A 22,944-nucleotide genomic window follows, 5' to 3' on the forward strand; every position below is an offset into this window, starting at 1 on the left:
GATACAATATTGTGAATCACAAATACTGACACAGCCTCAGACACTGATGTACGTATAGTACTTAGCAGAGTTCGCCACGACTTTACCAATCTTTCGTGCCCCAGGGCTGTAGTTGGGACTTGAACGTTTGAACGTTGAACAAGCCTATCTCGGTGTGAGTTGCAAATTCCTGTATACGTGGCTGTCACCTCATGCATGTAAGTGTTAGTTCCTATGATTACATACACAAGTTCAGCCATATCATCTCATATCATTTCCTCTACAGGTTTCAGTGCTCGAATTTCTGTGCGTGCGCATCGCAAACATCTACCTGGATTTTGTACTCATGAAAGGCACAGTGTTGTTTTCGCCCAATTGCGCTCTTTGGCTTCATTCTCCCTATCTTCTTGTCAATAATCGTGTATCTTGATTACGATAGCACATATGGCGGACAGGGTGGAAAAGTGTCGAGCGGCCTTGCAGAGCTGTCCCCCCGGTCATTCTAATCAATCAACGTCTCTCAGCAATCTTGCCATCAGCCTTCAAAGCAGATTCAAGCAGCGGGGCGTCCCGTCTGACCTTGATGAGGCTATCGAGCTTCATCGGGCTGCACTACTCCTTCGTCCCCCCGGTCACCCCGAGCGATCAGCGTCTCTCAACAATCTTGCCAACAGCCTTCGAAACAGATTCCAGCAGCGGGGCGTCACATCTGACCTTAATGAGGCCATTGAGCTCCACCGGGCTGCACTACTCCTTCGTCCCCCCGGTCATTATTGTCGATCAGTGTCTCTCGACAATCTTGCCCTCAGCCTTCGAAACAGATTCAAGAAGCAGGGCGTCCCGTCTGACCTCGACGAAGCTATCGAGCTCCATCGGGCTGCACTACTCCTTCATCCCCCCGGTCATTCTCAGCGATCAACGCCTCTCAACAATCTTGGCAACAGCCTTCAAAGCAGATTCAAGCAGCGGGGCGTCCCGTCTGACCTTGATGAGGCTATCGAGCTCCATCGGGCTGCACTACTCCTTCGTCCCCCCGGTCATTCTAGTCGATCAGTGTCTCTCGACAATCTTGCCCTCGGCCTTCGAGACAGATTCCAGCAGCGGGGCGTCCCGTCTGACCTTGATGAGGCCATCGAGCTCCATCGAGCTGCACTACTCCTTTGTCCCCCTGGTCATTCTGATCAATCAGCGTCTCTCAACAATCTTGCCTTCGGCCTTCAAAACAGATTCCAGCAGCGGGGCGTCCCGTCTGACCTTGATGAGGCTATCGAGCTTCATCGGGCTGCACTACTCCTTCGTTCCCCCGGTCATTCTGAGCGATCAGCATCTCTCAACAATCTTGCCAGCGGTCTTCAAAACAGATTCAAGCAGCATGGCGTCACATCTGACCTTGATGAGGCCATAGAGCTCCATCGTGCTGCACTACTCCTTCGTCCCCCCGGTCATTCTGAGCGATCAACGCCCCTCAACAATCTTGCCAACGGTCTTAAAAACAGATTCAAGCAGCATGGCGTCACATCTGACCTTGATGAGGCCATAGAGCTCCATCGGGCTGCACTACTCCTTCGTCCCCCCGGTCATTCTGAGCGATCAACGCCTCTCAACAATCTTGCCAATAGTCTTCAAAACAGATTCAAGAAGCAGGGCGTCATGTCTGACCTTGATGAGGCCATCGAGCTCCATCGGGCTGCACTACTCCTTTGTCCCCCCGGTCATTCTAATCGATCAACAACTCTCATCAATCTTGCCAACAGCCTTCAGAACAGATTCGAGCAGCGGGGCATCCCGTCTGACCTGGATGAAGCATTCAGGCTGTATGTGGAACTCCCCTACCTATCTCATGCAGTCTCTCATAGGGATCTTACTGCTGCCAAGTCATGGGCCACCTCTGCTGAGGAGAGGAACCATGACTCTGCAATGCTTGCCTATCTAACTGCATTGAAATTCCTAGATCAGCATGTTACTATATTGTCATCATCTTCTCCACGTCATTTTGATGTCGTCAGGACGGCTATTGCTTCGCTTGCCATGGATGCCTTCTCGTGCAGTGTTCGTCATGGTGCGTTGACAACTGCTGTGGAAATGGTGGAGCAAGGCCGTGCAGTATTCTGGACCCATTTGGCACGCTTACGCTCACCGCTCAATGAACTTTTGCTATCCGGTGACACGGGTGCAGCCTTAGAGAAAGAGTTCAAGCAGCTGAGCTTTGGCCTTCGTAGCGCGTTCAATCAGTCTACTGAAGAGCCGTCCCCACAAATCCGACAACTGACCGTGCAATGGAATGATGTCGTCTCCCGCATCCGCATGCTGCCTGACTTTTCTCGGTTTCTCCTGCCCCCACTGTTTTCCGACCTCCAGAAAGCCGCTGAGGAAGGTCCTGTCGTCATCATCAATGCAAGCCGATATGGCTGCGACGCCTTGATCATCTTCAGCGAACAAGATCCTGTCCACGTTCCACTCGATATTCCGCAGACTGAAGTCTCCGAGTTGTCTGCGGAGTTTCAGTCCCTCACAGAACAATTTGGTACTTCTAATTATCAAAACAAGCTCGCAAGCATCCTCCGCAAGCTTTGGGATTGTGTTGTTGACCCCGTGGTCCAAGCTCTTAGGGCATCTAACATTCACCATGGCTCGCGTATCTGGTGGTGTCCCACTGCTGAGTTCACGCTTCTTCCTCTACATGCAGCAGGACCGTACGAGAAGAACAAAGACAATTTATCTCAGATTTATATCTCCTCTTACACCCCCACTTTGGCGACACTCATTCGGGCGAGACGGGTTTCTCAAGAGGTGTCTGCACAACATTTTGTTGCCATCGGTCAAGCGAATCCGGACAGAGGGAAGGAACTCCGCCATGTCGCTCCTGAGTTAGCCATCGTCGCTCAGCGTCTCGGGCCCGTCGTCTCCTTCACATCACTCGAGGATAGCGACGCAACAGTCCAGGGTGCACTTGATGCATTAAATCACAATCAGTGGCTTCATCTAGCTTGCCATGGAATGCCAAATCGGGCACAATCATTTGATTCTTCCTTCGCAATGCGCGATGGGCCGTTGATGATCAAGGACATTATCCGGTCTAACTGGCAGAACCCGGAGTTTGCATTCTTATCGGCTTGCCATACTACTGTGGGCCATGAAAAGAGTCCCGACGAGTCGATACATCTCGCTGCGGCGATGCAATTCGCCGGATTTCGCAGCGTGATAGGTTCCATGTGGTCTGTCGACGACGAGGTTGCACGACAGGTTGTTTCCGCTTTTTACCGCAACCTGGTCGATGGCTCAGGGAGATTGGACTGTACACGGGCTGCTATAGCATTGCACAAGGCTGTGAAATCGTTGCGCAAGAAGATTCCACTAGAACAGCAGATCGTGTTTGTTCACATAGGTGTCTAGTTTGATTGATTCGTCATGTTATCGCATTTTCTGTTATCCTGATTGCTTTCATTCCCTCGTCCTACCTAGTAGATCTCAGTTATTCACATCATGTCTACACGATACTTTTGTTTTTGCATTGTGTTCAAGTACTGCAAGATGATGGGCTCATAGTATTGATCCATTCGGCAAACTGTTGAGATTGGCTGTAATGTGTTTGTTATTACCATTCACGTAGGCCCAGAGAGTAGTCTATTTTATGTGCTCGCTTGATTCTTGGTAGAGGGTTTCCGAACAGGCAAATTGTGTCCTGGAGGTCATGGAAGAAGATGCAAGCGTGATAGCGCGGAGGATATTGCCTGCCAAAATGAGAGTGACGAATGCTTTTATGGCCTTGAGTTGAAATGTGAAGTCGAGCATCCTCCAATAGTCTATTAATGCAAATACGGCGACTTAATACAAGGGAGGGAGCGAAGGAACGAAGGATGGTGGACAAAGCGGTTTAAACTGGCCAATTCTGATGGGAGAAGAAATACATTAGAAGATAGCGGCTTGCTGGTGGTTAGTGCGGCTTTGGGGAGGAGCAGATCTACATCAGTATCAAAGCGCCGAGATTTGTGGGCGCCGCACCAAACCTCACGATTACTTGATAGAGACAGGTGAGTCTCCCTTAGTAACCTTGATAGAAGGCAAACAGTAGTTCCTTCTTCACCAAGGGTGAGGTCGTCCATGTGCATGAGATCTGGACGCAGACTAAGTTCATTCAGCAGCAGGCCAATTGTTTCCCGGTTCCACCCGACGAGTCATCAATTTAGCGTCCAAAGTCCGAGCGATCTCCGAAAGAACACAATTCCGAAGAGGTCCGAACGCAGGAAGTGCAAACATATGGCGTTGATTTAAGTTAGGCAAATTGTGCATGACGCAGCATCGATCCACGAATCCTGTGAAGTTCATGATTCGTCAGTCTCAGTATTTTTGGAACGAGGACAGTACTTATACCTTGTGCATTTCCCTTCACGTATATCCACGAGAGACTTCACTCAAGGGGCTTTTTGGAATACCTCTAAATTACTAATTAATAAGTACAAGAGGTACAAAAAAGAATCCCCTTGAGCGTTTCGAGCATTCAGCCCGTCAGAAACCAATGCGGAACGCACGGCCATCACAGTATGAGTCATTTCTCGTTGTCTACGGGCTTTCGAAAGAAGGATCACCGAATCCAATGGCATGTCAAAACCTAAAAGCAAAATCAACGCATATCAAGTGCATATCGAGCGTGAGATTGGCGCCCATCCAGCGTGCGATCTTACCTTGTTCGTGGCCGTGGATGTCGTTACTCTTTATGGAGCGATAGTAACTGTCTCGCTTGTCAATGGGCATCGACTCGTCGGGTCGGAGTAAGTACCAAATAGCGATATTGCGTGCAAGAATGGCGGCATCGGGTGAACCACGGCGATCGAAAAGAGAGAACCACGCTGTGCATAACCTAATGAACACAGCAACACTGGAGGAGATAACGGGTGTGATCGGGTAAACAGACTACCAGTGGCAAAACTGTAGTCGAAAGAACGAAAGAAAGAGAGAAAGAGGGACTTACGATCTTATTATAGTATCATGACGTGTGAATCAGGATGAGTATGTATGTCGCTGTGCTGCTGCAGTGCATTCTTGTAGATTCTTGTGCGCTACTTATCGGACTTAACGAGGATTTTTATAGATTTCCACTAGAGATGAGATGGCGTCACCGGAAGGAGTATCGCAGTGCGCTGGCACACAAAGGACCCGGAGAAACCTCGGAAGGGGCTGGACGGGCGCGCGCTAACTGAGAAGCGCCGGGCTGTGATTGAGCTGGATCTGGCTCGATAAGCACGGCCTTGAGCTACTTGTGTTACCGGACAGCAAATGAAATATAACACACCGTGGCTACGTTGTAGTGGTGAACTGGTTTAATGAGTCTGGGCTTGCATCAAAGTGGTGGAGAGTTCGAGGGCGAGTAATGTAATGAAATAGTTAGTGGTGTAATAGAATGGATGAGTTGTTCGTTGGCGAGACTCAGTTGATATACAGGATGATACCGAGATCATGGAAATGGACTCGAGACGTGAGATTAGCGACATGAAGATAACACCTGCCAGTGATAATTAGTAACACACTCATTGATGAAATGGAAGATAAATGTGCCTTTCATTTTGTGCGAACATGGTAGTAGGACTACCGAGGAAATCGAAAATGTAGCCTGGGCCCATGCGACGACAGAACCCTAGAATGCAAAACTGCGACAAAGGGGAGATAAGTGTTGACTAGCAACACCGTAATTGACAATGGGAACAAAGGACGAGATAACGTACGTAGGATAACGTTCAGGCTGGCTGCTGGACCGAAGGCCGCATTTCCATTTGAGCAGGTCTCTCTTGAGTGTCTAAGCTTGGATGCAGGCGTTGTAGCGAGCTAGTAGTTCGGGAACTTCCGCGTGTAAGGGGTTCGTCGATCCTTGCCGTATACCGGATCAGGAATTACCAGTCGGCTCGTCCTGTGCGGCATCGTTCGGACGAACATTTGCAAGGTGAGTTTTATTATAAGAATGACTCAAGGTCTGGCCCGGTCGGCGTCTCCTTTGTCGCTCACTATTGTTAAGAAGTATTGGTATCCTATAAATTTGAGGACTAGGACAACTAGCACTAGGTGAGTTGCGCGTCTATTCGTAGCTGGCATGCTCTTCTCAAATTCCAATCCACAGGAACATCCTAACCAGGGTCTCTTCGCCAAGATGGCATTCAGTATAACACGCCCGTCCTCTCCTCAACTACCTCCTTCTACTCCTGTAGATGACCATCTTAGCACAGCTCTTCACGCTGCTCTCAGTCGTGTACACGACGACATGGTTCACCAAGACAGATCACATCACCCACCACCTGACAAGTCTCGCATAGACATCGTCCTAGACTCTGAGGTCCTTGCACTAAAAGGCACAACAGTAGACGTCGAGCCTGCCTTGCTTTCTGGACATGTCGTCCTCACTCTCTCCGAGGCGACATCCATCAAGGAGATAAATCTCCAATTCCGTGGCAAAACCCGCGTGCCGCCTCCTCTCCACGACCCGTACGTTCTTTTGGTCATTTCAACACCTTTCTCTGATTGACATTCACCTAGAATCTCCCTGAACTCATCTGGGCAGACATTCAGCCTCTGCACATATGATTGGTCCTTCCTCGAAGGCGAAAAACGCCACTCCCACACCCTCAAAGCAGGTAAACACCTGTTCCCATTTTCTCTCGCCCTTGGTGGATCTCTCCCCTCCTCAATCTACCTCCCCACCACCAACCCCTCCTCATTCATCTCCTATAAACTTCGTGCAACCGCCGTCCGTCCTGGCCTCGCACACAACCTCCACGCATCCCACCCCGTCACCCTGATGCGAAGCTTCGCAGCAGATTCTCTCGAGTTTCAGCAGACCCTCGAAATAGAGAACACATGGCCTGAAAAACTCATGTACACTCTCGTCCTCCCCCATCGCGCCTGGGCTGCTGGTGATACCCTCACCGCACTCTGCAAATTTATCCCTCTCGCCAAAGGTGTCCGCGTCCTCAGCGTCCTCACTAACATCAATGAAACTGTGAAGATTCCTTCAAGGGGGAGCGATTACACCAGAGCCGTCGTCGCTACAAAACATGAGGTCGCTCATGGCAAACTCAACCTCGTTAGCGAAAGTTGGTATGGCATCAGGCAACCCCTCGGCCCAGGTGCTACATTGCACCCTCCTGGTTCTACCGGTGTCAGTGCGCCCATATCCCCTGCCATGGAGGATAGACCATCAAGTTTTAATCCACCCGATCTATCCCTCCGTCAAGTCCCCAGCACACCCTCTTCGTCCTCTTCCCACTCTCACCCTCAGCCAACCGCAAGCTCCTCCACTGTCCCTTTACATGATCACGATCCCTCACACGACGAACCCACGGACCCTGCTCTAGATGAATTCACCTTAACAGACCTTATCTCCCCGCTCTCCCTTACCCTTCCGCCAACCCTCCCCCCGTCCCACTCTCTCGACCCAATCCACATCTCACACCGCATACGCTGGTCCATCCTCATGTCAAACCTCGACGGGCACACTTCTGAACTCCGCTGCAGCCTCCCCTTAACCATACTCGATGGCCGTCTCCTTGCAGAGGCTCGTGCTGGCGGGCGCTGGGTCCGCCGCGTCGTCTTGGGCGATCACGTCCAAGGTGAAGGCGAGAGCGCTGGCACTGGCATTTTCGGGGAAGGAGAAGACAACGAGGAGGAAGGTGAGACGCTCCCCAGCTACACCGCCCACGTCAGGGACCGCGTCGCCAACGCCTTCCTACCCGCTGGATCCACCGTGCGTGTCGCCAACCCGTACGTATCCACAGCACCCCACATCTCCCATACACCAGGCAGTGCCACCAGCCCATCCCTCCTGCCGCGTTCAGGAACAAGTTCACCTCCACACCCGCATGCGCATGCACACGGTCACGGACCGGGGCATACACTTCCACACGGCGTACTCGATTGGGTCAATTCAGAACTATTATCCCGTCGTCCGCGCTCACCGCACTCGAATTCTGATCCTACGAGCCAAGTTCCAAGTCGGCTTGTTTCGCGCGCGCCTAGTCCCGAGCGGCGTGTATGGGGAGCGATGGGGCCACCTGTAACTATCTCTGCCCCGGATTCGCACAGACCTGCTCAGGCTGTAGTATCTGGTTCAGAAACGCATAGACCTCCGGTGGTATCAGGTCCTGAAACATACACCCACTCACCGCCTGCATCCCGTACGCGAGGCACGTTGCTGACTGTCGCGATGAAGCCACTTCCTCATGGGTGGCTTAGTGGAGGATCGAGGAACGGGAGCCACTCGAGTCTTGTGGGGATGACCGGTGGGCACGGGCACGGGCACGGGCATGGGCATGGGTTAGGGATGACGAGTGTTAGTGGGTCGTATGGGGTGTCTGGGCATGGGGGTCTATCTGTTTCTGCTGGATCTGGCGGTGTGAGTATGGGCGGAGGTGGAGTTACCCATTCCCATCCCCATCCCCATTCACGATCATTCGGAAATCTGGTATCGCCACTTCAACCGCTCGAATATGCACATGGAGGAACCTCGAATACGGGAGGAAATTCACGTCCGCGTGCTGCGTTTAGTATCGGTGGAAGTGGAGCACAGACGCCTTATTTCAGCGGTGCGCCTTCTTCGCCGCATAGCCCTCGGACGCCTCCTGCGGAGATTGCGGAGAGTGCGATTTGGGGGAGGGGGTTGACGGAGGTGAATTCCAGTGGTGGGAGTGGTGGTGGTAGTGGTAGTGGGGCGCGTGGGGAGGATTTGGATGGTCTGGATGGGGTTGAACAGAGCGTGGGAGGTGTTCAAGATGGGAGTGCAGGTGGTGTTCTAGATGGAGAAAACGTGAACGCGAATGCGGCGCCCGACTATCGCGTGGCATATCAGGGATGTGTTCCCCCGTTATCGAGTTTAGCAGGTTTGCCGAGTTATGAGGAGGCTGCTGGGTCTGGTCAACTTGATGGGTTGGGGTCTGGTTCGCGTTTGAGTTTCGATGGGAGACGTTCTCCGTATGATGGTGGTCATTCTCCTCGTGATGGTGGACACTCTCCTCGCGATGCGCGGCATCCTAGCTTGCACGACGGGCGATATCCTGTCCAGTACGACGAGCCACTTTCTACCTTGCATGACGGGCGGCGTTCTGGCATGCACGACGGTCTCCACCCAATTCCACGCGATGGGCCTTCTAGTACACACGATGCACTGGATGGTCTACGGTTGAGGGTGCCGATTCCTCGGTGGAGGAGGGAGAGCGGTGAGGGATCATAGCGTTGATGAATGCCCCTCCCACTCGCGTTGCATTTCGCGTGTCATTCCTGCCGTGTCCTTCGGACATTGACACATCTCCTTAGCTCAAACTCATACTACTTCACTCAACATCGCATCTCCTCCGTGGACCAAAAGCACTATATATCATCCCTACTCGACCAACTCCCTCATCGCTCAAGAACGACGGACGTCCTTCCCAACTGCCTCGTCGTTTCATTATACTTGATAACAATATTATTTATCTCATCTTGCCTCCCCCAACACGCATCCCCATTCATTATAGTTCTCCGAGAGACAATACTATCTTTTGCCCAGAGTTGCAAAATGGCCCGGAGTTGCAAATCACGATGTAGCACACTCAACTTTCACTTATTTCCTTAGCACAATGATTCTAGAGGATGATTGATCCATAGCTAACTGCGTGTATTTTTTATTCTATGAAAAATAGACGAGAAGTGCTTGCGGCAGTGAAACACTGCTCAGAATGTGCACTTTCCACGCCAATCCATCAGAGTGAAGCCACCACATGCACCAAAAAATTCAGGAATTTCGCTAGTGGTTTCCCATTGCCTTCTTATATCATCCTAATTTTTTCTGACACGATAACTAAGTAGTGTTAAGAGACACAAATGTATTACCATCGAGATGCAATCCGTGACAAGAGGAGTGAGATTGCGTTCGGAGTCACAAATCGCTGCTCGGCAACTCGGCCAATACTTGCACAATTTGGGACCCATTTTCGCTCAATTGTGCTTGACGGCATCGGAGAGTAAAAGCGGCGGTGTGACATGGTGTGACGCGACGACTTCTTTGCGGGTGAGAATTTTTGCAACTCTGTGCTCAAACACTGTTTCGCACCGGCTTCTCTCTGGCAACATGGCCTCAACATTTTTCTACATTTTTTTTTGCAGAGCCTTACAGTATGTACTGAATTCTACTTGCTCATGTTGTTGCTTTATTTTAATGTTGTGTAGTTGTTGTGTTATAAAAAACGGGTCAAAAGTTTTGCAACTCTGGGCAAGAGATAGTAGACGATAGATTGTGGATTTTGTAGACTTATATTGTATGTATTACGCTTCTCGGGACTTGGTTCTGAGGTTGTGGTGTAATGAGCGATGGGCATATGATGAATACATTGCATTTGCTCAACATTTGCTGCTATGAAAGATTCAGACAAATGCATTCAATTTGTGTACGGTGGATATTAAGTATATAGTAGGAAGGACCGAGGTGCACTGAAGCTACCGATTTCAAGGTGGGCTACTACGTAGGGTCAAAAGACAAGGCCTTTGAGAGCTGTGTCAGAATAACTCACCATTCCGAAAGCTATCCTGCATCACCATAAACGTATTGGTGTCTTGTACATAGTCCGCTGTGTGAGTTAGTTTCTGAAATGTAAGCCGCATGCCAATTGATAAAGTTTTCTGGAGAGAACCCAGAAATATTCAACAATTGACAGACGGTGCGCACCGAGCGGGCGAAGACGCTTTTGGATATGGTACGTACGTCTGTGTATCCATGCGTGATCGTAAGAGAAGAAGGAGTGGGTGAGGACTCAGAGGTGGGAGGAAAAGGAACCCATTCACCGTCTGATGCGAGTGCGAGGACTATAAATTGTCCAGGTATGCGATGATCTAAACCCAGGAGTATGCTATTGTGCGTGTGCGCAGTAAGTGATCGCAAAAATAAACGAGTGATGAAACACTTGGGTTTGGGTCGTTGAGACTCGAGGCCTGCACGGGTATGGGTGAGTACTATGCAAGCCGTGTTAATGAGACAACCTCGCACTTGATGTAGAACTTCCGATGGACGATCTGGACCACGATGTTGAATTACTCGGGCTGTAGAAGGACTGGCACTCTGGCTATGCCAGTGTGGCATAGATTTTACCCCTTGGCGGGGATCAGCTCCTGTAGTAACTGGCCGCAAAATACCGAAGCCCCGTATCTATGGATGTTGGGGACGAGGTTGTCGCGATCTCGTCGCGATATGGGTAATGCTTGACGTACGACGCAGCCTGAATGAGGTTTGACACGACGCGGTTGGGGATTGATGTGGTTGTACCGAAGCTGCATCAAGGGCTTAACAAGGTGAGGAAGCTTTGATACATCAAGAACGCGGGGGACAAGCGACATGATGATCTATATATATACGCTGATAGTGTCGCGTCAATGCCACGTCACGACCTGTCACGACCGCGTACGTCATTTTCAGCGTTCACCGTGTCATCATCCTTATCAGGGCCAGCCGTCAAAGTCTTACACCCATTGGTTCAGTTTCTGATCTTCTTTTTGTCACGACTGTCCATGTGATGTTCTCTGATGGGTAACTTTGGTGATCTATGGAGTCTAGGTGGCCTAGACCGTAAAATTGACGTTAAAAATCAGGATGTTTTGAAGAATCTGTGGTGCCATCACTCTAAGCCGATCTCAGATTATCTATCCGCACATCTCAGTTTTCAGTATGGCAACTGACCCGTTTCCCCAACGCTTACCCACACTGGATCGGCTGGGTGTCACTGACCCTTCTAATGTCTCCCCGTCTGAGGTAGCCACCGAGTGGCTCAACGCTTTCTCAGCTGCAATCACTCAAAGTGACACCGCAGCTGTTATCGATCTCTTTCTTGAAGACGGCTTCTGGAAGGATGTGATCGCATTGACTTGGGATTTCAGGACATTCGAAGGAAGCAAGGACATCAAGAAACTCTTGGATGCTCGTCTCGTTGCTACGGGTCTACACGAGCTGTGTCTTTTACGGGAGCCCTTGAATGAACCTGTGCTGCAAAAAGTATACCACGATTTTGTTTGGGTGCGGCTTTGCTTTGGTTTTACCACCAAGCATGGCAAGGGTACTGGGGTTGTTTATCTCGTTCCCCTTCCAGATTCAAAGTGGAAGGCCTACACTCTGTTTACCTGTCTTGATGCGTTGACCGACTTCCCTCAAAAGGTGTGCATTCACGTTCCTCCATGAGCACTTGTTGACTCTGTGGAAGATCGGTCCCCTCAGAAACAAAGAGGCCGATCATGGTGGTTGGGAAGAGAAGCGGCGCCAAGAGATTGAGTTCTCGAACAATGACCCAACAGTGCTTGTCATCGGTGCAGGGCACTCTGGCCTTGAGACCGCCGCACGCCTAAAGTACATTGGCATACCCACGCTGGTCATCGATAAGAAGCCTCGGGTCGGGGACAGCGTTCGTCCTCTTTCAATTTTGGTGTTCAACTAAAGGCTCAAGGACGGTTTCGTAGTGGAGAGACCGTTACAAGGCTCTTTGTCTGCATGATACGATTTGTTTGTGAATTTTTCTTCCACGGAGAGGGATCGACTGACAAACTTACAGGGTACAACCAAACACCTTACCTGAAGTGGGTGATCCGTCAGAACTTTTGATTCTTTCGTGATGCGTTTTCCAGCTTCCCACCAACGTGGCCAATGTACACTCCGGCAGCAAAAGTACAATATTACTCACATAATGAATGTTTACTGATTCTGGTCGGAACAGCTGGCAGACTGGTTGGAAGGATATGCTAAATTCCTTGAGCTCGACGTTTGGACTGCCTCAACGATCACCAAGACATCTTGGAACGATAGCACGAAAACCTGGACTGTCGAGGTCAACCGCGGCGGTGAAGGTACTAGGGTTCTAACCGTTAAGCACCTCGTTTTTGCCACTGGATCTGGCGGTCGCCCCAAATTTCCCGACATCCCCGGGAAGGTATGCGACGCTCGATTGCTAAGTGATCGACATATAAACTCATGAACGCAGGGAAGCTTCAAAGGGTCTGCCGTGCACTCGTCAGAGTTCAAATCCGCAGCTGATCATATCGGTAAAAAAGCAATTGTGGTCGGTTCTTGCAACTCTGGTTGGTTCGTCACATCTCTCGTATCGAATTAGGTCTAAATATTTCATCAGCACACGACATTGCTCAAGATTTCTGCAATCACGGCGTTGACATCACAATGCATGTGTCCTTTAGTAATGTCATTTCATATCTCACCGATTACTAGGTATCAGCGGTCGTCGACGTTCGTGATCTCGACGCAGTCAGTGGCAGCAATGTTGGGCGGTAATTGTTTCCCCAATTTTTGGTAGCTTGGCTTGACTTTTCTCATCCAGCGGTCTATAAGGACGACTTCCCTAGCGAGCTAGCTGATACTTATAATACCTCGCTACCTTGGGCAGTTGTTAGGCGGCTGCATCAACGTATGGTTCCTATGGTCGCCGAGAGCGTCGACAAGTATGCCAGACAATTCGAAGGTTCACTTCCAGATGCATTAATCATAATCGCAGGGATATTCTAGATGGATTGGCTAAAGTTGGCTTCAAGACCAATTTTGGCATTCATGGAGCAGGTATCATGTCCCTTTTCTTGGAGCGCGGTGGTGGCTACTACATCGGTGCGTGTGCCTCTGATGCACGACAAGAATGTCTCTCAACAGCTTCCAGACACCGGAGCGAGTAAAAGTATTATTGACGGAGCCATCAAAATCAAGAACGGATCCGCAATCGAGTCCTTCACGGAAAATGGCCTCAGATTTGCTGATGGCACCGAACTGCAAGCAGACGTCATAGTGTTTGCTACGGGGTATGATAATTTTTCACTCTGTCGAGTTAAGCTCACACTTGCCCGCAGTTATGGTGATCCCCGCGATTTTATGCGTGAGGTCTGCGGAGATGAAGTCGCATCAAAAATCACCAAGGTCTGGGGTATGGACGAAGAAGGGCAATCTGCGGGAGTATGGAGGTACTGTGGGCATGATGGTCTGTGGTTCGCAAATGGTATGCGTGTCGTTCTTGTTATGGGCGCGTCGGTTTCATTTTTTTTGATGAATAGGTAATTTGGCCCTGTCGCGCTTCCACAGTCTCCACTTGGCCATGCGTGAGTTCCTTCCTTGTGGCATATAGAGCGTCGCTGATGATAGCAAATGTAGAAATTAAAGCGATAGAGGAAGGAATTTTGAATAAGGCGGATGTGGTTATTTGACGATGTTTCGCGGATTTGCTCGCGATCGGGGCTGGGTGAGCATGAGCTATAAAATGTACTGGTATCGAAAGGTTGTGTGTACAATGAATTCAAAGAAATTTTCATTGAGGAGCCCTCGAGCTCGTAATATAATTAGCTGTCAACGTTTCAACGTTCACAAACCCTGTTAACCTTCGCGTTCAAAACAACTATTATAATCACGCGTCGTAGCATCACAAAATAATGGACGTCGCGTTTGGTAATTAGGCTCTGGCACTCGTGGTAGATGATGGATGTGACTTTGTCGGAAAATTTCTGATGAGCCAGCTTTTCTGAGTAGTCACGGCAAGAAGTGTGGAGTTGACTGACGAGCTTGTCTTTGCGTGTGGCAAGGCGCGTGATAATTTGGCAAGTCGCATGGCGAGTCGTAAATGATGATTCCAAGACACGTACTTATGTCAAGTTCGAAAACCATTTTGCCAGGGAAAATCGCCCCATATCGCCTCCTCGGTTGCTGTGTTCTATCAAGAAATTTGCCTGATAGGTAGAAAACAAGCAGCCATAACTTCCATCAGGCTAATTATCCTAGTGCTCGGGTAGATCAGCATTAGTATATTTCGTCTGTTTGATATCGGATTTTTGTGCATGAAGGCGCTTGGCGTGGGCGGCGGGTGCCTTCTCCTGCAATAATGGATCCTCTTGATGGTGCTTTCAATGTTGGTATCTGAACTCGTCAAAATAAGCCCAGTAAGGCTTGCAAGCACTTGAGACTCGTCGCAGCACTGATCAATTCAATGCACATCTACTCACAACATAAATAGGCAGGTCAAGCTGGTCAAGCATGCACCGGACAGCCTGCGGTCACGCCGCAGCAACCTCTTTCCTTTTATGGGGGTTGTTGGCAGGTTGAGCCTGCCAACAACCCCCATAAAAGGAAAGAGGGTGGCACCTGCGGTGCCTGCTGCGATCAGTACTAGTGCCACGACACCGTGACTAACTGACTTTGCTGGAAAATATCAGAACTCAAGTACAATGTATAATACATGGTAACATATCCTTCAGATGGGTCATTTCGCATCATATTATATTGCAGACTCGCATTAAAATATACTAATACTTTAAATTCAGAGGTGAATTTTCGTATCATATCTGAAATCTAGAACGGCGGGGCACACTACAATTTGGCTTTCAAATTTCAGTGCTGAGATCGAGACTTGATTCAAGTCCTTCAAAGTGCTGACTCATCGCGGCAATTACCGCAGCAGTTTGGCGCAGCATTTTCACGCCTGTAACAGGCCTGTTATTTTGCCCTCATTCTTTTGGTCATCACGCAAATAAGCGGCATCGTCGTGAGATCAAGATGCAGGCTTGCTCTTGGGCTGCACGGCCCTAATCATCAACGTTCCCTACGGATCTGTGGCGTCAATGCAATGTGCATCTTACTATGTCAAATAAGTATGTGGATTCAACATGTAGTTCCGTAAATTCATCGCAGACCCCCGTGATCTCTGGAAGCCAGGGCCATCAAGATATTTCAGCCCTGGCAACGTGATATACTTCTGGACTCAAGACGGCACCTTGATGGGTGTCGTGAATGCTTACGGCGACCCCGTTGACTGCGAGTACCGACCCGGAGGCAACGAGCGGTGCGAACTCGGAGGGTAACGAGCGCATTGGTACAATACCATTGACACGGCACTTGAATCCTCTCACCCCGCGTGCTTTATAATGGCCTCGTCAAGCTTCTGTTCTGCTGCATCGAGCATCAATCAGGACAATCACATAAATGCCCCCGCCTGCTTGCAGACAGGAAGCATTCACATTTTTCTCATGCGGCTGACGTAATGATTCCTTAGGAAGTCAACATATGAAATTGGAGAGATTGAGTTTTTAAACGATTAAGTTTTCGAGCAATTCTCACATCATGCAGCAGAGCTATCGCATACCTGCTGAATTTTGAACTCATCACTGATCTGCGTCCTCCCGTGTAAGTGTACCTAATGCCGTCGCTGACCATCTGCAGTGCTGGTGGATACCCGGGCAAGCCACGTACTGATGCGATTTATCGAGTCTATGCAATGGAGAGTATAAGTATGTGTCTCTCAGCAAAGGGAATGCCAAATTTGTGTTGCTTATAGCCCACTTAGCTCTAGCCTCCCCTAGGAAGGCCATATAGAAGAAAGACAGTCGTTCCTTCAACTTAGCTAAGGATGGGTGACTGTGCGGATCTCGTGGGACATTGGCAAACTGTCACAGTGCGTACCCCACCTCATTAGTTAGCCTTCATTTGTTCACTTGAATTCAGTATGTCGAAGGTAGTCCACACTCGGATTCTTGTTTTGTTTCTGCATGACTGAATTCCTGGGACAGTCGCATCCACAGCAGCTCTGGTAAGGAGGAACGACTATAATGCAATCATATCGCAATCATAACCAATTTCCCCCTCAGCTTTTCGACTTCTGCATTACTTTCGACTCGGAGGTCAGTATATTTCAATGGTCATGCACAAATTTGACGTAATGCTAGGTTCGCTGGACGTGGGGGAGAAAGTGGGGGATCGTGAGGATAGCCTTTGTAATTTCTCGTTATCTGCCAGTTGTAACTGTCCCGATGTACCTATATTGTGAGTAGTTGTGACATGCTATCTCATTCACTGATGAATCCCTCTAATAGACGCCATCGAGTCAATTCACGGAGGAATCGTAAGCATGAATTATTGTGACAGAGTTCAAGTATACTTGACAATGTTTCAGGCAAATTCTGAGCGGTACATTTTTGTAAATGGCAGTTGCGTATATCATACCTTCACTTAAATCGATGAATGCCCAATGCTTGTACTAGCCATGAACACTTTGGGTGTTGCTGCCGCTGCCGGTCAGTATCAATTCCGATTTAAATTGTTTGTACCACTGACGTCTTTTAAGTCCTGCTCGTGACTAGGACGCACGCGTTTTGTGGAGGCGAAAAGAAGATCTTGATCGCGATGGCATCTTTCAGTACGGTAACTTTAGCTCTCCTCTTGACCATTGTCTTGTTGCTCACAATATTACACATCAATGATTCTAGGTCATAATAGCAGCTACACTAGTGGTTCTATATGTCGTTTCAAGTAAATACGGAAGTCTGTATCTCCCCCTTCACATTTCTTCTGCTCACCCCATATTCCAGATTCTATATGTGGCGTGCCCGAGGGACAACGGTTTATAGGTATTATATATGGTATGCACATGACCTATCAGCTTGGTGTGTACCATTTCGATTTTACCCAGCGGCCACTGACCTTCCCCAGTATTGATGTCCCTGACACTGTACGAACGCTTCAAATTTTACCGACAAGAAAATACTCCATTGGTTGTTACTGTATATCAGGATGGCGTAATTTCCATGTTGTGCATTGCTCGTAAGTCTTATAGATTATGTTCAGGATCACAGCCTTAGTTTGTGCAGTGGCCTCTATGGTGAACTGCATCGGCACTGTTAAGCTACCTGTGAGTAATTTCCCTCGGGCCGTAAGATAACCTTCTGATTAGTTTGCCCAGTTATCATATTCTCGTATTTTCTATTGGTAAATCCTATCATGGTTTAACAACTCCATTCAATGCTGAGTCAGACAAGCCCGCAGGTAGTTGTGCACAGCGTTCTTGCCTCACGCATCCTGTTCGATATACGAGCAACAAGCGAATCGCAGAGTGTCGTCGTAAATAGGCCGATTGCCTCGAAGATGGTTTTTGTTCGACCGATCCAAACGCCGTCCTGTGTTGATCATCTAGAGCTGTGGGATATTGCGGACTTGTGACTTTCAGCTATAATTGTAGCTCTCCCCCCATACCCTTCCCGACTTTCATAATTTTATTCCTGGGTCTTCGAGCCTATGCAAGGCCCCGATGCGGTATCAACAATGCATTTGAAATCATCATATTTCTCCCGACTGACACAAGATCTTTCCGGGTAGGTCAATTATCAAGCGTCCCGATATTGCCCGTTTTGTGTGTAATTAATCACCCGCTCAGTGTAAACTCTAGCACGCCATATGGGCTCTCTCAAAAAGCGGCGCCCCAAAGGCATGACAAGTTGTCCGTGGTCTTCTCACAAGGTAGCGGGGAAAATGCGTCCGAGTCCAGTATGACCAACATAGATTCGCGGTATAAGCCATACACATTCACTGTGCCAAATCTTGCAACAACGCTGCTGAGCGCTACCAAGTAATAAACGCAGCATTTACCCAAAGACGAGTCCTCTATTCCAAGATCTCCATCCCTCGAGCAACAGTAAAATTGGCTCAAAAGCAAATGCGTTGATCAACTCAGCAACACATACTGCTAGTAACTCACGCGTCATGACATTAACCATACTGCACCGATGTGAAAGTGACTCACCACCACACTAGAAGCATATATAGACAACCTGTCACGCCGGTGAGCTATGTGGTTAAATCCAGGACGCAGCATGCTCACGCAATTTCCCTCAGGACAGTTTTGGCAATTTGACTGGCGCACGCAAAAGAGGGGACATACTCCAGCGTCAGCCTCAGCCTCAGATAGTTCACTGAATGATGCGTTATTGGCAGATATTGATGCGGCAGATGTTGACACTGTCAAAGCAGCAACAACGGCGAGGACAAAGGTGAAATGCATAGTTTGTAAGGATGTGATATGGGACCAATTAGATCTGAAGGGGTCAGCAGGAAGACGCCTTGCTTTTATGTGCTGAATATTGTTCTTCGTTCCAAGTTCGTCTAACTGCATGGGCATCGAACGAAATTCCGATTCAGAAGCGAAAGCTCCGACTCGGAGGGTCCGTGTCTTATCTTGGGACGACACCATCACCCAACCATAAACTTCCCCATCGGTGGGTCCCAAGTGTCGCAGCACCGCTCTATGCGGGCACGCACTGCTACTCCCATTGACATAGGACTTGGACACGGCAGCTGGTGGCTTCGCTTGCCCAGTTTCTGTCAAGGCTAGGAAAAATCACCCACCGAAATCCCCTTTCGAACAAATGATATCGCTGCAATGCCAGCAGATTGCCACCTAAGATCTACCTTGCGAAGCAAGGGCTGTTGGCAATTTGGTGTGGAACGATTGGAATATTCACCTGTTGCTCCCACATAAGCAAGCTGGTACTCGTCAGTCCGTGAACTGGGATTAGAAATTTAAACTCCGCGCGCAACATCTCGGTGTGAGTTGCAAATCCCATGTCAAGATACGGTGGTGAGTGGAATCGAAGACATAGTTGTGTGCTACCTCCAAAGACGATTTGCAGACTGTTCCCAAGAAAATATACCTAACACAGGAGGCGCTTAACAATCCGCTTGACTGGGAGAGCATGCAAGTCCTGAAAAGCGCTGCCGCAAACTTCAGTTACAGCATGAAATGAAGGGTGACCTGTGAGCGAAATATTGTCATTGAAATATTGACCACCGTAATCCCCTTATCACATGTCTTAGTTTCATCATCCAAATATCATGTAGTACTGCGACCGTCCTCGAGCGCAGGTCTAGGAGAAAGGACAGTTTCGCACCTACGACCTGGGAGAAGCATGAAGGAAACCTGCAAAAGCGATGAAAAATTTGAGGTAGACTGGGAGTGAAGCCTGAGGCCTCAGTGATGTTTCGACTTGTTGTCTCACTTCCTGATGCTAAGAGCTATTAGTTTGATTGTACATTGCTCGAAGGTGAACCAGCGTTCAAATGCCTTTATACTCAGTGAGTATTACACCATAGTAGGAGGGATATTTCGACGCCGTGCAACTAGTCACATTAGCTGTAGATACTTTGGCCGATGTGGCTGGTCCTCACTGGTCATTGCCAAATGGGTAGAACGAAGGTACCGTAGAACAGTGGGATATTTCGAGAGCATGGAATTAGAAATAATAAAAATTGCATCTCGATGTCACTGCGCTGCTGCCTAACCGCACGCTCATGGTAGAACATACGGTTGTCTTATACCACTCAGCCGTTTTTTTCTGTCTTCCTTTTCTCCTGATTTATGTCCTCTGCCATCCACGCACACACGCCAGAAACTTAATAACTTGATACGAAAGTATGGCGAGACAACAATAACGAATGGCTACGAATGTCTCCATCGATAGTCAGTTGCACCTATAAAGGTTTTTAAGGTATTCATTAATAATAGTAATGAAAGATTCTTCGGACAGGAACTAATTATGTCTCGTCAACAAATACCAGATAATGAACAAGGACTGCGAGTGAGAGCTAAACAGAAACGCCTTTTTCGCCGAGTGCTTGCCGAGTATCCACACCAGAGCTGCAGCAAATAGACAGCTCCCCATGATGTATGGGTTTTCGATGAAGGTCAACATAACAAGCATATGACAAGCTGTTAATATGACCTTCGTCTTTCGGACAGATCCGAGAAGGACGGGTATGGTGGGGACGCCATCCTTCAGATCGTCTTCAAAATCACGTACATCAGTCATGATCTATGGGCATGATTAGGGCCAAATCATGGAACCATACACTGGCTACTTACTGCGTGGCATGAACGGTTGACCGTCGACCAAACTATCAGTTGAACAGTACTCCATGGAGACGGTAGCGTGTCAGCCAGATTTCCTGATCCCGACAACACAGAGAGGACAACAGTGTAGATGCCACATCTGAAGAGCATTGGTTTGTACATGAATTATTCAAGGTGAATACGCAGACGCACCCTCGAATGATCCCATTAAATATGGCTTTCATGCCAGGGATGCGTTTGATAACCAGAGTAGGCGCAGACGTGGAAGGTTGGTGCTTGTCTTTAACAAACATCCCAAGGAGGCGCCTCGAAATCAGCCCAAATTTATTGAAGCTGATCGGAGTGGTCCAGAGCAAGGCAGGGGCCACGAAGGCTGCCGTGGTGAGGAGGGTCGAAATTGGACATAGAGATAGTGTCAATGCAAGGAGCACAGCGCTGGCGGTGAGGAAGGTTCGTGCATATGCAAACCAAGAGGCGAGGCGCGGTTCGTTTGCGTTATTACGTTCAGATGAGAATTCCTTCTCTTTATCCTTGAGATGGTCAGCACCCATCGCAAGGATGTCCGATGCCACGCAGATGATTATCTGCGAAGACAACTGTATCAGCGATATTCTCTGGTATTAAATCAACGACCATACCGGTCTCCAGTCGAAATTTCCATTGGCAGACATGACAAAGGACATAAGTGAAGACAGGGCCAAGCTATTCATCGATATTACGATGGGTCGCAAGAAGAGCTCGTCTGCAAGCTTCGGGAATGTTAGGATTGACATATTGCCTTGAGATTGAACAGCAGGCAAATGTTGCTCTCTGCCGCCTTTTATACCGGTGCAACCATGTTACGACACTCGAAGGACTGGCACAGATTAATGAGGTCACCATACCGGTAATTCTTTTGGGCGAGATAGTAAAATTATCAACGTTCAACCTGTGCTTTTTCAGCACTCGCGCCCGAAAGCCTCGGTTATTTAGGCTTTTTTAATAGGCTTTTTTAATATCTGCAGGCCGGGTCAAAGCGGTGCGGAGAGAAGTCGCACAAGAAGTAAAGGCAGGTCGTACACAGACAATGTCCTAGAAGGGGTCAGTGGGACCACACGGGGGTGGTCTGTACTGTATGGTCAGGCAAGTACCAGGAACTTGTCTGTTGCGCGGCACTCACATTCGAACATTTTTGGGGTATATTGAGATTCCTATCATTCAATATTTCATTGAACGTTCTGATTGCCTTCTTCTCATTTCCTATGTGAGTGGAACGATCGGACCGGAGCTGATCTATTCTAGGGAAATGGTTTGTTGCACGCCGAAGTGCCCGAACGCCATGTAGCTGTATTATGTCAGGCGGGTCGGCGCAAAGGGGCGCGATGCTTTGCCTCGAAGCTGTCACTCATTCTCGACAATGATTCGATGTATTTGCTGCAGGAATGACTTCAAAGCCGTCCGTGATGATATTGGCACCTAACGGTGTTTATACTCGACGAGAGTTTAGTAGTTGCAATCATCTGACCGTTCACCTATGTCGGATTCCGAATGCGCATTTTTAGAGCGCGGCGGTATACGGCGGCACATAGGGCACTGACAGAGCATATGACGAGGAATGCCACTGGCGCCTTGATAAGGGGGCGGTGATACTGATCAGTTGGTAAATGAAAGGAGCAGGCGGTACTGAACCTTGTTGACTTCCAAATGAGTAAGCGCTAGCTGCTAGTGACGCCCAAGAACGCCCAAGCCTGAGAGACGCCATTCCAAGAAGCGCCAGCCTAGAAGCACAACCGCTCCACCGGCATACGCCGATGGAAACGTACGTTTCGTTGCCGATACCACCCGTTGAACACAACCATGCCACTGCATTCACCGGCGTAGAGGTGACTTGACACGCGGTGGGGGCAGCGAGGTTGCCGGTGGTAGAGCACTGATGCTGGTGCTGTGAGTGTTTGCCATTGTTTTCATTATACGTAGGGTGCAACGATATATCCGCCGTCCAGCTAGTCATCAATTATCAACTGGGTTAATAACCCAACTATTAACTGTTAGCATCTTCCTCAGCATCAAATGTGGAATCACCGGGCATGTTATTAATCTTGTCACAAGGAGCCAAGCATGAGTGCGAATCTTACTCAATTGGTAAGTTCCATGAGTTGACTCGCGAACAAACGACACGTACGTGTGCACGACAGCTCGAATATGCTTGATGAAAGTTGCGAGATATCTTTGCACAAGGTGTTGAGACGGTGATATGCATCTGCCATGGGTATACATTTCAAAATGTGGTGGGTAAAGGGCCGGCCCCATATACTGTGCCTCATTGTAAACATAT

The 22,944-nt window shown here is 48.9% G+C and overlaps 6 protein-coding genes across 6 annotated transcripts; 5 read left to right on the top strand and 1 right to left on the bottom strand.

The window, feature by feature from the left end:
* Positions 1-165: 165 nt before the first annotated feature.
* On the top strand, positions 166-3,579 carry DEU56DRAFT_389008 (TPR-like protein). The gene is made up of 2 exons (XM_041345966.1): positions 166-285; positions 339-3,579. The coding sequence occupies exon 2, from the start codon at positions 424-426 to the stop codon at positions 3,370-3,372; it is 2,949 nt and encodes a 982-aa protein (XP_041207948.1). The 5' UTR covers positions 166-285; positions 339-423; the 3' UTR covers positions 3,373-3,579.
* Positions 3,580-5,900: 2,321 nt separating this feature from the next.
* Positions 5,901-9,664, top strand: DEU56DRAFT_389049 (uncharacterized protein). Its single transcript, XM_041345967.1, has 3 exons — positions 5,901-6,033; positions 6,089-6,450; positions 6,502-9,664. Exons 2-3 carry the CDS (start codon positions 6,119-6,121, stop codon positions 9,188-9,190), a joined length of 3,021 nt encoding a protein of 1,006 aa, XP_041207949.1. The 5' UTR covers positions 5,901-6,033; positions 6,089-6,118; the 3' UTR covers positions 9,191-9,664.
* Positions 9,665-11,378: 1,714 nt separating this feature from the next.
* On the top strand, positions 11,379-14,306 carry DEU56DRAFT_806546 (uncharacterized protein). Its single transcript, XM_041353346.1, has 16 exons — positions 11,379-11,524; positions 11,578-12,136; positions 12,183-12,380; positions 12,436-12,478; positions 12,528-12,552; positions 12,601-12,640; positions 12,690-12,902; positions 12,954-13,050; positions 13,101-13,149; positions 13,196-13,254; positions 13,305-13,425; positions 13,479-13,585; positions 13,635-13,773; positions 13,822-13,967; positions 14,023-14,067; positions 14,120-14,306. The coding sequence occupies exons 2-16, from the start codon at positions 11,654-11,656 to the stop codon at positions 14,170-14,172; spliced, it is 1,818 nt and encodes a 605-aa protein (XP_041207950.1). The 5' UTR covers positions 11,379-11,524; positions 11,578-11,653; the 3' UTR covers positions 14,173-14,306.
* Positions 14,307-16,881: 2,575 nt separating this feature from the next.
* On the top strand, positions 16,882-18,245 carry DEU56DRAFT_389162 (uncharacterized protein). Its single transcript, XM_041345968.1, has 9 exons — positions 16,882-17,025; positions 17,076-17,152; positions 17,218-17,272; positions 17,320-17,394; positions 17,441-17,551; positions 17,599-17,639; positions 17,691-17,716; positions 17,767-18,103; positions 18,162-18,245. The coding sequence occupies exons 1-8, from the start codon at positions 16,980-16,982 to the stop codon at positions 17,945-17,947; spliced, it is 612 nt and encodes a 203-aa protein (XP_041207951.1). The 5' UTR covers positions 16,882-16,979; the 3' UTR covers positions 17,948-18,103; positions 18,162-18,245.
* A 352-nt stretch (positions 18,246-18,597) lies between these two features.
* On the top strand, positions 18,598-19,527 carry DEU56DRAFT_756486 (uncharacterized protein; the record flags this gene model as incomplete). The annotated part of the gene is made up of 4 exons (XM_041350043.1): positions 18,598-18,790; positions 18,882-18,945; positions 19,174-19,276; positions 19,414-19,527. 4 exons carry the CDS (start codon positions 18,598-18,600, stop codon positions 19,525-19,527), a joined length of 474 nt encoding a protein of 157 aa, XP_041207952.1.
* A 764-nt stretch (positions 19,528-20,291) lies between these two features.
* DEU56DRAFT_858115 (uncharacterized protein) lies at positions 20,292-21,488 on the bottom strand. The gene is made up of 4 exons (XM_041355290.1): positions 21,269-21,488; positions 20,823-21,214; positions 20,643-20,769; positions 20,292-20,592 (listed from the first exon to the last, which is right to left on the bottom strand). The coding sequence occupies exons 1-4, from the start codon at positions 21,401-21,403 to the stop codon at positions 20,311-20,313; spliced, it is 936 nt and encodes a 311-aa protein (XP_041207953.1). The 5' UTR covers positions 21,404-21,488; the 3' UTR covers positions 20,292-20,310.
* Positions 21,489-22,944: the final 1,456 nt, after the last annotated feature.

This window comes from Suillus clintonianus (assembly GCF_016758775.1).
Source record: "Suillus clintonianus strain FC179 chromosome Unknown DEU56scaffold_40, whole genome shotgun sequence".
Lineage (NCBI taxonomy): Eukaryota > Fungi > Basidiomycota > Agaricomycetes > Boletales > Suillaceae > Suillus > Suillus clintonianus.

What these genes read in the sequence shown, in the direction of transcription:
- DEU56DRAFT_806546 (XM_041353346.1), top strand. Translation starts at nt 11,654, where the DNA reads ATGGCAACTGACCCGTTTCCCCAACGCTTACCCACACTGGATCGGCTG. An exon ending in TTGTCTGCATGATACGATTT is followed by an intron (nt 12,479 to 12,527) that starts GTTTGTGAATTT and finishes ACAAACTTACAG; the next exon opens with GGTACAACCAAACACCTTAC. An exon ending in GGTCGGTTCTTGCAACTCTG is followed by an intron (nt 13,051 to 13,100) that starts GTTGGTTCGTCA and finishes ATATTTCATCAG; the next exon opens with CACACGACATTGCTCAAGAT.
- DEU56DRAFT_389008 (XM_041345966.1), top strand. Translation starts at nt 424, where the DNA reads ATGGCGGACAGGGTGGAAAAGTGTCGAGCGGCCTTGCAGAGCTGTCCC.
- DEU56DRAFT_389049 (XM_041345967.1), top strand. Translation starts at nt 6,119, where the DNA reads ATGGCATTCAGTATAACACGCCCGTCCTCTCCTCAACTACCTCCTTCT. An exon ending in CCGCCTCCTCTCCACGACCC is followed by an intron (nt 6,451 to 6,501) that starts GTACGTTCTTTT and finishes ACATTCACCTAG; the next exon opens with AATCTCCCTGAACTCATCTG.
- DEU56DRAFT_389162 (XM_041345968.1), top strand. Translation starts at nt 16,980, where the DNA reads ATGCTTGTACTAGCCATGAACACTTTGGGTGTTGCTGCCGCTGCCG. An exon ending in GCACATGACCTATCAGCTTG is followed by an intron (nt 17,395 to 17,440) that starts GTGTGTACCATT and finishes GACCTTCCCCAG; the next exon opens with TATTGATGTCCCTGACACTG. An exon ending in TTCCATGTTGTGCATTGCTC is followed by an intron (nt 17,552 to 17,598) that starts GTAAGTCTTATA and finishes TAGTTTGTGCAG; the next exon opens with TGGCCTCTATGGTGAACTGC.
- DEU56DRAFT_858115 (XM_041355290.1), bottom strand. Translation starts at nt 21,403, where the DNA reads ATGTCAATCCTAACATTCCCGAAGCTTGCAGACGAGCTCTTCTTGCGA. An exon ending in TTTAATGGGATCATTCGAGG is followed by an intron (nt 20,770 to 20,822) that starts GTGCGTCTGCGT and finishes AATGCTCTTCAG; the next exon opens with ATGTGGCATCTACACTGTTG. An exon ending in TCAACCGTTCATGCCACGCA is followed by an intron (nt 20,593 to 20,642) that starts GTAAGTAGCCAG and finishes TCATGCCCATAG; the next exon opens with ATCATGACTGATGTACGTGA.